The sequence below is a fragment of the Erpetoichthys calabaricus genome, chromosome 8, assembly GCF_900747795.2.
Source record: "Erpetoichthys calabaricus chromosome 8, fErpCal1.3, whole genome shotgun sequence".
Classification (NCBI taxonomy): Eukaryota; Metazoa; Chordata; class Cladistia; order Polypteriformes; family Polypteridae; genus Erpetoichthys; species Erpetoichthys calabaricus.
Window position 1 is genome coordinate 122,901,249 of NC_041401.2, and position 15,200 is coordinate 122,916,448.

A 15,200-nucleotide genomic window follows, 5' to 3' on the forward strand; every position below is an offset into this window, starting at 1 on the left:
GTCAGTTGAGGTATACTAAAGAACATGAGCTCTTCTGTTTATATTTACAAATCTTTTCAAAGTGCTGCTTAGTTCTCAGGATGTTTTACATTCTTTCACATTTTTACTGCAAAATAGCCCTGGTAAAACATTTAGTGTTTTATAATCTTACATTGACTGGTAAAGAGGGAGGGCACAAAAAATTCAGGGTTAACCAAGGCAGTGATCTACTGGGAGTCCTTGGTGTTCATAAAACTATTGAAAACCTGTGGTGTGGGTAATTTTAAGGTTTCTTTAAGCCACCACAGTGGTCATACTAGACTTGCTTGAAGTAAGCTATAGTTTTAAGCTTTTAGTGGAGAAGTGGCCTTGAATAATTTAAGTGTTCTGATCTGCTGTGGTCTGCAGAAGGAGGGTAGCTACACTGATGAGCTGTAAGTGGACTTCCTCTGCAAAACTGTATGCGGAAGCTGTCATTCATTTGCTAATGCACTTATACGCCAGACCATGAACACACCCTTTAAAATCATAGCAGTGCCCTCCTATCCATTTGGTCTAAGAACTAGGTACTCCTTTCATGAGCCGCTCTCCAGGAAAGAGGGTGAGTAGTTGAAGGGTTTTAGTGTGCGTGCCATGGCAGTTTTCTAAGCTGAGAGTTAGTGATTATGTGAACAGCTAGCAATGTGGCTAATTTGTGGACACATATGAAACAGGTCAAAAGTAATCTTTCATTAATCAGGTGCAACAGCATGGTAGTTTGTATATAAATCTGATTATAGCTTCTATTCAAGGATGACAAATAGTTATGATAAGTATTGTGTAGTTTTTTTACCCAAACTCTAAAATTGATCTGTAAGATTTTGATAAACTGAGTCTAAGTTGTAAGAGTTTTTATATTTTTTCAACAATTATGTGTTTGGGGTTCAAATTTTTTTTTTTTTTTTTTTTTTTAAAGAGATTGTGCAGGCATTTAGTGACTCCTCTTCTTGGAGAACTCAGTGTTTGACTGTCTTCATTGGTGAGGTGAGCAGTTAAAATATTCAAACCCATCAATCAAACTATCTTTATTCTGAAACAGTGCGTATGCTGGCCAGTGCCCTGGCCATTAGCACTGACTACTAAGCTTGACACTGAAGCTTAGAAGACATGTTAACACTGACGTATATAGACTGGCATTTTCAGCATCAATATTTAGATGTTAATTAGGCTTATTACATTGTGGAGGCATTAGAGTGGCTCTTTCTTTGTGTAATCTTTAACATCACCCATTTATGTTTTAACTGTTTCTCCTGATTAATAATATCTAGTGGCCTATGATTTTTTTTTTTTTTTTTTTTTTTTGTTATTTGAGCAAAATGATGGGCAATATAAAATATGGTATTAAAATTACTGTGGTTAATGTCAGGAGGTTTACAGTACATGGAACTAAGCCAGGACAAGAATAAATGTATAAGGTATCGGTAAATATTGACCAATTGTTAATTTTTCTTAATATTTATGTTAGAGAGAGGTAGAAAGAGGCAAGCATAGTATATAAAGTAATGAAAAATAAATGTGTAGTAGATAAACGCATGCATATGTATGAGTGTGTGTGTGTGTACACTGTGCATATACACACACATATATGTTTTACTCTATGTAGGATAAGAATAATATCCATCCTTTTCCATAACCGTTACAATTGGCGAAAAGCCTGAACCCATCCCCTCAGGCACATGACACAAACCAACTAGGTGATACTCCTTTACACACCCATATTCACTGACGTTAAGTGAATTTTGAAGCGCCACATGGCCTTGTATGTCTTTGGGTTGTGGAAGGAAAATTATATTGTTAATGTTTTATGTCTGCTGATGTTTTCTACTTTAATGCTATGCAAGTAACCAAAATACTAGAAGCTTTTTTTATTTTCCTTTAATTTACAAAATATTGCTTATAATAAATCAGCCCTTGGCAGACCACAGATTTTTAATACATTTTATTTTTAAATTTGCTATTTAGGGATGAGATCTATTACGTATTTCCTTTTTCAGTTGACTTTATTTAGTTTGTTAAATGGCAATTTGTATAGTAATACAGTTTTTAAAAGATATCTAATTTTTTATGTTATCTTTTCTCATTTTTATACTCCTGCCACTTTGTAACCCATACTATGTCTCTTTTAAGCCATTATTCCACTTTCTCCATAGACTGTCATCACATCCAACAGGTAGAACTATATAAAGTATTATTTAGCTAAGCCTAAAGATTTTCACTATTGTGCTGACACTCAGAATGACCTCTTGAGATCCATGGTGGCAACAGGTTTTCATTGCAGCAACTCTCTTAATGAAAAATTTCTTTTATTAAGCTGAAAGTATTTAATTGGACTTTGTGACATTTTTGCACTTAACAAAATCAATGCTTTTAAATTGAACCTACGTATTGAAATTTAACAATGTTGTTTGCTGCTGGTGCTGTGACCAATGTTCCCTCTAAGCTGAGCGCGTGGGCGATCGCTCACACGAATTCAGAGCGTCGCTCATACTTCCCGCACGATCGCTCATTCCGAAGGCATCGCTCACTCCGACCGTCGGAGTTGGTGCTCATAAATTTTTCGCTTAAACAAAATGTCGCTCATAAACAATGTTTTTTGCTCACTATATGCTACTCCTTAGAGGGAACATTGGCTGTGACTTATTTACATATTGCCTTTGATTCCTGTATGTCTAATCATTTTCCTCAGATGACAACTCCTGATATATATATATGTGTGTGTGTGTGTGTATACAGTATGTATATATATATATATATATATATATATATATATATATATATATATATACATATATATATATATATATATAAAATAGAGAGAGAGCACATATAAACATTTACACAGTTTGTAACTTTTTAGAGTCTAATGTAATAAGAATTTATCTACTTCTACAGGCACTTTGAAAGTGAAATAGTCATGTCTAATGTGTTTACCACATCCTGAAAAGAGATCAGTTTTATTTTCACATTATATCCATAAGAATATTCTTCTTCAGAAATTGGAAAAATCGGCTGAAGATATGAAATTGTTTTAAACAAGATCAATAAAAGTTCATACTCAATTAATATTTTCTATAGAGCTCCAAGAAGCACAGTGAAGCTTGACTAGTGCAATGAAAGACAGAAATGAGTTTCTAGTTTCAAAACTGCATAAGATAAAAACCAATGTGTGAGTGCAGTTGAAGGATACATTCTCATGTCTGATACTGGTTTACAGTGTGTGGATCTATTGCAAGGTTGTTAGTAGGCAGTAGCCATCTTTTAGGTTCAAACTGTCTGTGGCTGAATTAAAACCTGCAAAGGCATCACTCAAATTTTTTTCCTTCATAAGTTTTCAATAAAACTTGTATTAACTGCAGCTTCCTGTGTGGACAGTTTGTCTTACCAATTTTGCATTATTTGACCAAACAGAAGTTTCTCTAATTAACATTGATTAAAATGTTTATAATAAGGTGCATCATGTTTCATCAAAAAGGTTTATGTGATGTACTGATGCAAAAAAAATAGAAAGCAATAGTTTTAAAATATATTGTAAAAGTACAGAAGACAAATGGCAGAGCTTGACAGTAAATGTGCTTTTTGCCTTCCTGTGTTCGTTAACAGCTAATAAAAGATTTATTAATTGGTGGCTTTGAAGGAGATGTTTGCTTTCTGTGGATCCCATGCTGGGTTCAACTTCTTGTTTCTGTGACTAGGCGGGTGATTCATCATAGCTATTTTTGCCACTTGCAAGTTAACAGGCAGCTTTAATGGGACTAAAGAGTAATAAGGTCTGGCCTGATCCCCAAAGTCTTGACATACCGTTCTTCTAACGTCTACTCCACATGTCTTCCCCACCCCTTATGCTACCTCTCCCTTATTACACTACATGCCTTGGCTCTTCTAGCTTTTATGGGTTCCTTGCCGAAGTAGCTTTGGAATTTTGGCCTTTTTGCATATCATATGTTCACAGTTTATATGAAAGAGATCCTGTCAATTGTGCATGCCCATTGTCTTTGTTGTCATACTGAGATCATGGTGCTTCAGAGTGTAGTCAGCTCTTGTTACAGGATGCAAAGCCACATGTTTTGCTGTAGTAGGGCAGGCAAGGGTGGGCAGCTTTTTTTAAGCTGGCCTTTATTTAAAGAGATGCCACTTGGCTTATCGTTTGTTGGCGTTCTCTGGCATGATGTTGTATAATGTTTGGCACGCATAGAGTTAGTTTTAGTGAGGTCAGGGGCAGATCTAGGGTGGGCAGACAGGCCTCAAACCGTAAACAGAGTCTTCTTACTGAAAACCTGCAGATTCCTAGATCGGGCAGCGGCAGCAGCAAGATGCTGTCCATGTCATATAGTGAGAGCCTGCGTAGTGGCATCAACCGCTACCACTCAGACTTGGGGTTGAACCAGCCACGCCATACTGATGTTATTGAACTGCAACGCCTTCGGGAAGTGCGAGCGGCAGCACAGACCAAGAATATGGAGGAATTCCTTCGCATGAATGGGCTGTCCTTCGAAGACTGCGTGGCTTACCAAACTGGTATGAAATACAGGTAAGAGATCAGCATAAAGCAGATGTAAAGGTGTTCTGTCCTCTCCAGGATTTCTTGCATCTTGGGTCTTGGCTATAAAGATGCTCATCATTGACAATAGTCTGCTCAAGGAAAGTATTTCTGTAATTTAACCTTTTTATAAAGCGATAGATAAATATTTTCATGTGTAATTATGGAATTTCTCTTATTTTTGCTTATTTCCTGAGAAAAGCTATTGCCACCGTAAAATCAGTAGTATATGGATTTTTGTTTTATTTGCTCTACCTTATACTGCAGTAGTAAATGGTAATATCTATTCTGTGTGCCCTCTATTACTGTTGCATCTCTCATTCATTTCTCAATTACAGACCTTTGTTTTATTATATGTAAAGTTCTTGTTTGTGCACATGTTACAAAATGCATGTTTTAACAGCTAGTTTAATCCAAAAGTTGTTCTGTATGTACAGTTTCAACACTCTCATTCTCCTTTAGATATACGATATTAGTATACTGCAACTGTATATGTCCTTTCTTCATATTCTGCATTTTGACCTTAGAAGACTTAAATAATTTTTGATTTATGTATTGTATGTTTTGAAAATCTGACCATTGTGGTTAATTTATTCCAGTGTTCTAATGTGTTGAATCATGAAAGAAGGTCAAAGTTAATGTTGTGTGTGTGTGTGTGTGTGTGTAGTTTTTTTTTTCTTTTCTAGCAAAAAGAACATTCTATCTGGTTAGGTTAGAATGGACTAGGGGGCTCCGCCCCCTGCTCGCTTCGCTCGCCAACCCCTGGTGTTGTGAAATTACAAAGAGCGTGATGTATGTATAGCATAGTGTGAAGGTGTAGATGACGCATATAGGAAGCAAATTAAGTTGTGCATGTCCAAAAACGGGCTCAGAGAGGTAGATGCTAACTTTGTGTATTGTTTGTCCTTGTGATTTGTTGATGGTCATGGCCAAGGTAGGTGTAATGGGGAACTGTCGCTGTTTAAGTGTAAAATGTAATTCCAGGTCAGAACTTGTAAGGTTAATTCTAGGAATTAGAACAGTATTGTTAGCATGTGATGTTGTAAGAAGTTTTGCTTCAATAACATTGTGTGGCATGGTGTTGACGACTAAACGTGTAGCATTGCATAAACACTGTTTAGTGTTAAGGTTTCTTAATAGCATGATTATTGTTCCGTTTTTAAGGCTAAGATTGTGTTGTGTTAATCTGGCTGGGTTAATAGTGTTCAAATATTCTAAGGGGAAATTAAGATGGTCATTGTCGTCATCAGAGTCAACTTTGTCAGAGCTTAGAAAGAGCTGTGCAACTCCAGGAAGTAATGAAATGACCTGGTTACTAATGTGATCAACATTAATATTTTTTGGACATAATATAGTTTGTTGTGTTAAAAGGGGTATTTGGTGTAATGAGATTGCTGTTCCAAATATCTCCGTAACTCTTTTGAAAGCAATGCCAATTGTCTGCGTATTTTAAGGTGGACTGCAGAATAGCCGAGCGCATGGAATGTGGAACAATAGCTAAGCACTGTGTAAAATCTCCCCCTAATAAAAGTACCTTTGCTCCAAAGGGAATATTATTATTTATCAACGTTTGTAGAAGTTTATCAATGGTGTTGAGTAAGTGACTGGATGGCATTAGATGCAAAAGCAAATGAACTATTGTAGGATCTAATGCAGTTCATAAAGTTTTCACTTTCAGGTACTTCGTCAGTTAGAAGCTTCTGTAGATATGCAGGATATGAATGTAAAGGAGGCAGTCTAATTTGACCCTTTTGACAATAACGTGTAAATTCATTACTTGTATTGCTAGTTGTTTCTTCAGGGAAGTTAAGTGAATGATAATGATTGCAAATGACATTCAGTAATCCCAATGAATTTTCATGAATTGCGTTTATTTATTTTGTCCCTTCGCTGCCGTTTTTGTATCTCTGAGACTCGAGGTGTTTCGTTTTGAACCCTTGCCTGTTTCGATGCAGCACTTTGAGACGCGGGCTGTATGCGTGTACGTTCATTGTGTCTGTCCATCTGCGCTCGTTTCTGTTAATGTGTTAGTTGAGCTTTGCGTTTTTGGAGCCGAGACATTTTTTCTTCCGGGGTTTCAGAAGCGCGTTGTATGCGCTGACGTGTATTGTTTTTTTTTCATGCGGGTTCGTGTGTTTGGTCCCGTCACTTGAGCCGTATCGTTTTGTACCTGTGATCGTGAATTCATTACTTGTTTGTTCTTCAGCGTTAGATATATGGATAAGTAATAAGGAGGATCGCACTCACTGTTAATATGGAGCCTTTTCTGTGGTTAAACGGTTAATAGTGGATCAGTATAATGAGATCGACCTATGCTGCCTAATTTGAATGTGTTCAGATGACGTATGTTTAATACGGACGGTTCGTTTAGTAATGGGCAGGGTTGCCACCTGTCCTGTAAAATACGGAATCGTCCCGTATTTGAGAATGAAATTGCGCGTCCCGTTTTGAATCAATACGGGACGGGTTTTGTCCCGTATTTTTTTTATCATTTTTTTTAAAGCAGCGTCTCATGCAAATCATCCCACACGCATTTTATGAAGATGCCTCCTTTCCTACTTTTGATTGGGTAATACTTGATGTCATCGTTAGTTTGATTGGTCATTTTAACTGTCCAGTGAGGAGGGCGGGTCTTTTAAGTAGAGTCTGCAAAGTGTTGGCACTGGGATGTGGCCCCCGCTGCAGTATGCGTCCCTTATTTTTTTGTATTAAAAGTGGTAACCCTAGTGGGGCTTTGTGTCTCTAATAAGGAGGATCGCACTCACTGTTAATATGGAGCCTTTTCTGTGGTTAAACGGTTAATAGTGGATCAGTATAATGAGATCGACCTATGCTGCCTAATTTGAATGTGTTCAGATGACGTATGTTTAATACGGACGGTTCGTTTAGTAATGGGCAGGGTTGCCACCCGTCCTGTAAAATACGGAATCGTCCCGTATTTGAGAATGAAATTGCGCGTCCCGTTTTGAATCAATACGGGACGGGTTTTGTCCCGTATTTTTTTTATCATTTTTTTTAAAGCAGTGTCTCATGCAAATCATCCCACACGCATTTTATGAAGATGCCTCCTTTCCTACTTTTGATTGGGTAATACTTGATGTCATCGTTAGTTTGATTGGTCATTTTAACTGTCCAGTGAGGAGGGCGGGTCTTTTAAGTAGAGTCTGCAAAGTGTTGGCACTGGGATGTGGCCCCCGCTGCAGTATGCGTCCCTTATTTTTTTGTATTAAAAGTGGTAACCCTAGTGGGGCTTTGTGTCTGTAATAAGGAGGATCGCACTCACTGTTAATATGGAGCCTTTTCTGTGGTTAAACGGTTAATAGTGGATCAGTATAATGAGATCGACCTATGCTGCCTAATTTGAATGTGTTCAGATGACGTATGTTTAATACGGACGGTTCGTTTAGTAATAGGCAGGGTTGCCACCCGTCCTGTAAAATACGGAATCGTCCCGTATTTGAGAATGAAATTGCGCGTCCCGTTTTGAATCAATACGGGACGGGTTTTGTCCCGTATTTTTTTTATCATTTTTTTTAAAGCAGCGTCTCATGCAAATCATCTCACACGCATTTTATGAAGATGCCTCCTTTCCTACTTTTGATTGGGTAATACTTGATGTCATCGTTAGTTTGATTGGTCATTTTAACTGTCCAGTGAGGAGGGCGGGTCTTTTAAGTAGAGTCAGCAAAGTGTTGGCACTGGGATGTGGCCCCCGCTGCAGTAAGCGTCCCTTATTTTTTTGTATTAAAAGTGGTAACCCTAGTGGGGCTTTGTGTGTCATTTCTTATTTATGTTAGTGTGGTCGTGGGTCCGAATCCTCCTTTTTGTGTATGTTTCGTGTGCTATGTCCGTAGTCTGTCCCGTTTTGTGTCCAATGGGTTTGTGTGGCGCTCGCGTCTGACTTCTTTTTTTTTTTGTGTGCTAGGGGCGCGTTGCCTCACTTTTTTATCTCTGTTAGTGGAGGGGGTGTTTGTTTGTAGTGGGTCTGAATCCTCTTCTTTGTGTGCGTAGCGTTTCGTGTGCTATGTGGCGCTTGCGTCTGACTCCTTTCTTTTTGGTGTTCTAGGGGCGCGTCGCCTCATTTGTTATTTCAGTTACTGCAGGGGGGCTTTGTGTGTCGTGGGTCTCAATTCTCTTCTTTGTGTGTGTTCCGTTTCGTGTGCCATGGGCTTCGTGCACACAGCGCCGGCGTCTGATTCCTTTTTTCTGTGTGCTATGGGCGCCTCATTTCTAATTTTACGTTGCTTTCCATCCGGTTTCCGTTGCTTGGAAGGGGGGTTTTGTGGGGGCGCCTGCACAGTACGTCTTTTGCGTCCACGGCCCATGGCCGGATGTCCCTGCGTCCATCTGGTTTACCATTCTCGGTTAGTAATATGGATACTATAGGAAAATGGAGCAAAGGTCTAAGGGTTGTTTTTCACCAGACCTGATCGTAAGTAATTCTTTGAATATACAGTATATGTCTTCATGATAGCTTACCTGAATTAAATATATTACCATAACAGTCTCCATACTGTACCTGACACTGGGTTTTGATTAATGATGAAAACTTGATAACAGAAATTTCAATGCTTGGTAAAAGTTAAAATAAAAGGAGTGAAAAGTAAAAATATACTGAACTTTGTGATTACTATATTAAATACAGTTTGAGAAGGTAATGCCACTGTTCTATAAAGAGCCATTTGACGGAAATAGTTTGTTAACCTGGTACAAATAACTCCTTTGTCCTAACCATATGCTATACATTTGTAAATTACAAGAAAGTGCATTATTCTGGAGGTTCTGAATGTAAATAATAAATCAGGGCCCTGTATCTTCTAAGGGAGCTTGGGATATACAGTATTCTACTTAGTTTGTGCTGTACTCTAAAGCTTTTATCAATTATTCTTAGGCTTCTTTTTGGTTGGGTAAATGAAACCCCATGTGACAGCTTTGGAGAGGTTCTTTTTTTCTTACATGCTTTGCTGTAGGATTAATATGGACAATTTTATTTTGCTAACACAACACAGTTGATCGTGAGGTTCACATGAAGGTTATAATCACTGGGTTGGGTTTTTTGATGCTATTTGTAAACATTGCTGCTTATAATTTTATGAATTAGGCCTGCAGACTCTTAAATAATGTTGTTGTTGTTTCTGGCAACTTTGTGGATTATTTTGCTTTTGGCAGTTTTGATCGGACAACCATTATAGGGCAGACTCTCAAATGTCCTCATCTTTATTGTTTCCAAATTTTCCCATTTGCTGTATTTCTGTCACAGAACTTTACAGATTCTTTTGTAATTATTTTCATATTTGTAGGCGCTACTGATTTTTGTCCAGAATTATTGAGGAACTTTTTTGATTGATGTATAAAGTACATGTAGAATCTACATATTGAGAACCGTCCTGTGATGATGAAAACAGATGCTAGTCAATTGGCCTAACACATCCCTGATTATTTGCTGAAATTTTCACAGAACCATCTCTACATTTCCCTTTAACTGATATCAAACTTAGTGAATGTTAACTTTTTCTTACAGAGGATCAGTGGATGCTGAATAAGTTTTTTTTTTTATTAAATAATAAAATTTGTTCACTCAGGTACACTTTTTCAGTTATTTTGATATACATAAAAATCTTGTATCATTTAAATTTTTAACTAGCTAACGAAAAAGGAAAGAAAATCACAATGTGGATAAACTAGACATAACTAGATTCTTTTTCCAGAATAAATGGATAATAATAGTGTTGATGGATGATAAAATAAAACATGTAGCTTCATGTTGTAAAATCTAATCCAGAAAATGTACAGTTAAAGCCATAGAACTGTCATACTCTGCCTAGGCAATTTTCTCCTTGCTGTGTTTTGCTTTTTTGCTGCATAGCCCCCAAGTCATTATGGTTTTATTTTGTAAGCCTTATTTTTTATAGTCTTTGCACATCCAAAAACAGCCAACAGATGAAGAATGCCTTTCTGTGAAAACCTGTTACTCTATCTTGCACTGACTTACTGTGAGGATACTTACCACTGTTCTTTGTAAGAGATTGTTTTCAGCCCCAGTGCTACAGAACCTAATTACAGTGGTTTAAAATGTAAACGCAAATGTTATTTCACAGTTATAATTTTGTTATTTTACAAATAAACTGCATTATTTTTCCAAGGTATTACTTCTTTGCAGTCAGTAACATTGCCAGCCTATGTTCTTTCCACTTCTAGTGACAAGCAGAATGCAATTCAGAAAAGATGTTATGGCCAATACAAAAATGGTAATCTAAAAAATCTGTAAAAAGTGCCTGTTTCATTATCTAGCTTGGTCACAGCATTTGTATTTGCAAGTAGGGATATCAGAAGAACCGATACTTCGGTACCAAGTTGTTAAAAAAATTCCAGAATCATAATTGTACTAACTACATGTAAAAATTAAGACAAGTTTCAGATGAAGTGGCTATCTGACTTGTCTACACTGGTGGTGAAAATAGCTGTTCCATTTGTTAATTCCAAAATGAAATTTATTTAGTGCCTCGAAGCATAGAGCACTGAGATTGTGCTAGTTAAAAGGATCTGTAAAACGACATACTTTTGCTAAATATGAATATACAATCTCTAAATTTGCTTTTGTATCCAAACTAATGTTCATTAGTACAACCCCTAATATATAGATATATTTGAGAGGCACATTGGCAAATGTATTTTATTTTTCCAGTTACACTGCAGGTAACGTCAGTCCATTTAATATTCTAATTCCAGATTAATACATGGGCTAAGCAATAACAAATCAATCATATAAGATACTCTGAAAACAGCACAACATAGTGTGTTTTACAGGAGTTCTTAAACAGTTGATTAATGTTAAACTGATAAGTATAATTTCACATAAGAAACTTAAAATTTGGGACAAATGTAAAACAAAACCAGATTTGAGTTAGTTAGATTTGGAAAATTAAAAGCACCAGCATTTTGTGACAACTGAAAATTGAATTGTTTGACTCTTAAGTTTTTAAACAGCTAATCATGCAGGTACAATACTTACAGTAGCAAATGTTACAAACGTAACAGAGTGATTCTCTGACAAACCAGAGTTTAAAAGTATGTTGTTACAAAAACAGCTTTAAAGAATTTGTTTAACTTAAAATATCCTGGATATAATAACAATAATTCAATGGCAGCTATAGTAATGTTTACATTTTTATTTTTAGCATTGATCAGAAGCAGTATATTTCAGTCACTGGAGAGAAAATGTCAGAGAATAAATTTAGAATGTGCACATGGTAAAATAAATCAGATAGTTCATGATGATATCATCCTCTTTAAACCCTATGCTGAAATCTCCCCAAGATTAAAGCATAGACACTGGGGAATACCCATGTCAATACTAGTTTATATAAATGATAGTTGGGTAGTAACTACTTGATGGCTATACCACTATTTTAAAGCTGCTGTTACTAGCGGTATTTATATATTTTATGTTCTATTACAGAAAAAGGCACAATATTTTTCACTTGAATAATAGGCATATTTTTAATAAAATGCAATTTAATAGGATTTCCGTATTTGCAATGGTATCAAATAGTATTGAATATAGAGAAATTTCGCAGTTATTGATATTAAATACACGAATTTTGCTATTGTGAATCCCTATTTGCATGTGTTGATGAGTATGAGAAAAAATTTGTGATTCTGCATAATGTTATATAGGGTCAGCATCTAAATTGTTTTTTTGCCTTGAGACCAACGCTTTAGATGTACTGAGCACATGGATTAACTCCAGACATAGGTTTTGACATATGTGTACCAGTAAGATACACCTTATGTAGAACCACATCATTGAGAAAATGTAAATCATAACAGTACATTTTAATAATTTTGCAAAAACATACTTATATGTCATTGATGTATAATGTAAACTATAAGAATTGATTGTCTGTTATACCTCCAATTTAGAGTATTGTGCATCAGCATTAAAAAAAAGTTGTTACATTTGTGAAAGTTAGCACTGTTTTAACGTTTGCTGTGATGAAAACAAAGATTGTGTTTTTGCTTATAACATATTGTTATCTCTAACATTAATTAGCCCATTTGAGTTTTACCTTCACTATTTTATTATTATAATTATGCTCTGTTGTTACTAATACAATTTTTATTAGCATTACTAGTGTAACTGCCAAAATTTTATACTCATAATATATAGTCGTCTCCAACATTTTTTAGTTCTTTTATGTATGTGTTTTTTCTTTATTATTATTATTATTATAAGTGCATCCTTTTATTACTAGTTGAACCCTTATTAATATTACTAGTATAACAAAAACATAAATATATTTCTTGTTATTCTTCTTAATCTTTATTTTTATACCATTGTTACAGTCATAATTATGTTCTCTCATTGGTGTATATGCCATATTAAATAATAATACCTTATTGTTGGAATAAATGTCACATAAACAGAACCTATATTCTTTTTATACTGCTCTTTTACTTGCATGTGTAATGTAATTTATCTTGCTATAATTCTTAAGTCTAACTATTAATAGAAATAATTTAATTTTGTTTTTTAATTCTAGTTTATTGTGTTATTATTCTTGCTATTAGAAAATTAAGTGTGACCATGATTGTTAGAAGATTGACGTATCCTGTGGCCTCTGGTGGACATATTTGCTTGCTAACTTTGCTCTCTTGGGCCGCTTACTTTTACTCTATTTTCATAATTTCAGTCCTACCAGCACTGACAAAGAATTATCATATTTAATTCTTATAACTCTGTGGGCAACAATGTCGATCTCTGCAAGAAAGACATGCTCTGAAGTAGCAGCCAAAGAAAATGTTTTGCACAGATTCCATTTCCAACTAAAATAAGAGCCATAGCTTCTTTCTTCAAAAACATGAAGAATTATGTTTCCAAGCAACTCATCGCTATTCTTGCAGTTGAGTTTCCAGGAAAACCAGAACAAGTTCCTTTCTGATATGGGAGATGTTAAGGAGAAACAGAAAAAAAATTACAAAGGAGTCTGGGTGCTTAAAACATCAATGATATCTCCTGACAAGCAAATCATGGGGCTAGAGAGTCAGATTGACGGCTTATTATTAAGTTATAATGCATACAAGAATGAAGGTGCAAGCATCAAAACAACAAAGAACAAGATACAAAAAACAAGCACAAGGGAGTAGATCTACTACATACTTATACCTACAACTAGACTAATACAAAAATCAGTATCTTAAAACTGTCTGTACAACAGCAGCTATCCTATTTATTTAAAAGGTGCATTTTCAAAAGACACCTAAAGACAAGTAAATAGGTTCAGTACAATTATTTTGAAGAAAGAAATAACAGAACTAGGTCATTGAAGATATATGTTCAATGAATGACAGCAATGAGTCCAGAGTCACACCAAGATTCCTAACCATGACTGATGTCACCTTAGAGAGAAATCTGGGGAAGGAAAATCAGAGGGCAATAACAAGATTTTAGATTTTAAAATAAGTATAAGGTAATGATCATTCATCCCAGATGAAATGCCAGAGAAACAGCTGGAGATCTAGGCTGAAGCCTGAGGAATGTAAGAGAGAGCTGAGAGGAAAAACCTTTTTGTCATGAGCATAGAGGTTGTAGCAGAAGCTGTGATGAGAAATGACATTGCTAAAGAACAAATGTAAAGAGAAAAGAGAAGTGGACCCAACACTAATCATTGAGGCACACTTCTAGAAGGTTTCTGTGGAGAAGACAAGGAGTTAGACTTGGAGACAAAAAAGGATCAGTCCGAGAGGCATGACTTGAACCATTCTAAAGCAGAACCTCTAATTCCAAGTTTCTCAAGGAAAGAGGTAAGCAGGGAGTCGTTAGCAGTATCGAAAGATGATTATAGGTTACGGAGGATAAGGATGGAAAGCAGTACAGTCTCAGTAGATTGTCCCTTGTGAAATACAGATTGAAGCAAATCTAGTAGATTGTTGTCCAAGAGAAATGATGATTGTTGCTTGTGGAATATGCATTCTAGAGGCACACACAGACAGGAATGGCAGAAGGGAGACAGAATGGTAATTGTGAATGGTTTAAAGGTTAAGAGAGGGTTTCTTGAGAACAGGGATTACATGAGACATCTCAAAATCAGTAGGGAAGATACCAGAGTTTAATGAGGTATTGAAAAGAGAAGAGATGAACCGTGTCTCATGGCAGTTTTTGCCACGTTAGCTCTGTATGCCACGACTTTTTCATCTTGATCTCAGTTTATTACCTGCACCAGTTTTGACTAAATTCAGTTACATTTGTCTTACAATTACAGGATAAAAATGCAACTGATTTCGACACAAGAATGAAGGTAATCGAGCAGTGTGAGGGATAAAACAAAAAGCAAATGCAATCACATGTAACTTTGTTATCCTATTGTAACCACTGTTCACTGAATGTGCTGCACTTCTCCGCTCCGTCTTTGAATCTGGTTAACCTCCGATTCTTTTGTGTTGTGACTCAAAATGAGTGGCTTTGTGCAAACTGGCACAAAAGGATAATGAAACCACACTGAACTCCTTTATTTGTTAATGTGTATTAAAATAAGGCTAAAATGTTATAACAGAAAACAAACTCTGCTGATACAAATACTCCTCCCACAGTTAACACAATGAACACAGGGAGAGGCTTACACTGATGATATAACATAACACAGAC

At 36.1% G+C, this 15,200-nt stretch overlaps 1 protein-coding gene across 11 annotated transcripts in view; it reads left to right on the forward strand.

Annotated features, from left to right (window-relative positions):
* The window catches only part of kcnab2a (potassium voltage-gated channel subfamily A regulatory beta subunit 2a), a 405,095-nt gene that overhangs the window by 133,644 nt on the left and 256,251 nt on the right, over nucleotides 1-15,200 (forward strand). For 2 of the 11 annotated variants that reach the window (XM_051930884.1, XM_051930885.1), the window contains exon 1: nucleotides 4,314-4,546. The exons of the other annotated variants lie outside the window; for them this stretch is intronic. In XM_051930884.1, the coding sequence (XP_051786844.1) occupies nucleotides 4,329-4,546 (218 nt within the window). In that variant the 5' untranslated portion in view covers nucleotides 4,314-4,328. Of the gene's footprint in view, nucleotides 1-4,313; nucleotides 4,547-15,200 lie in introns of those variants that run through there. 11 annotated transcript variants of the gene reach the window in all.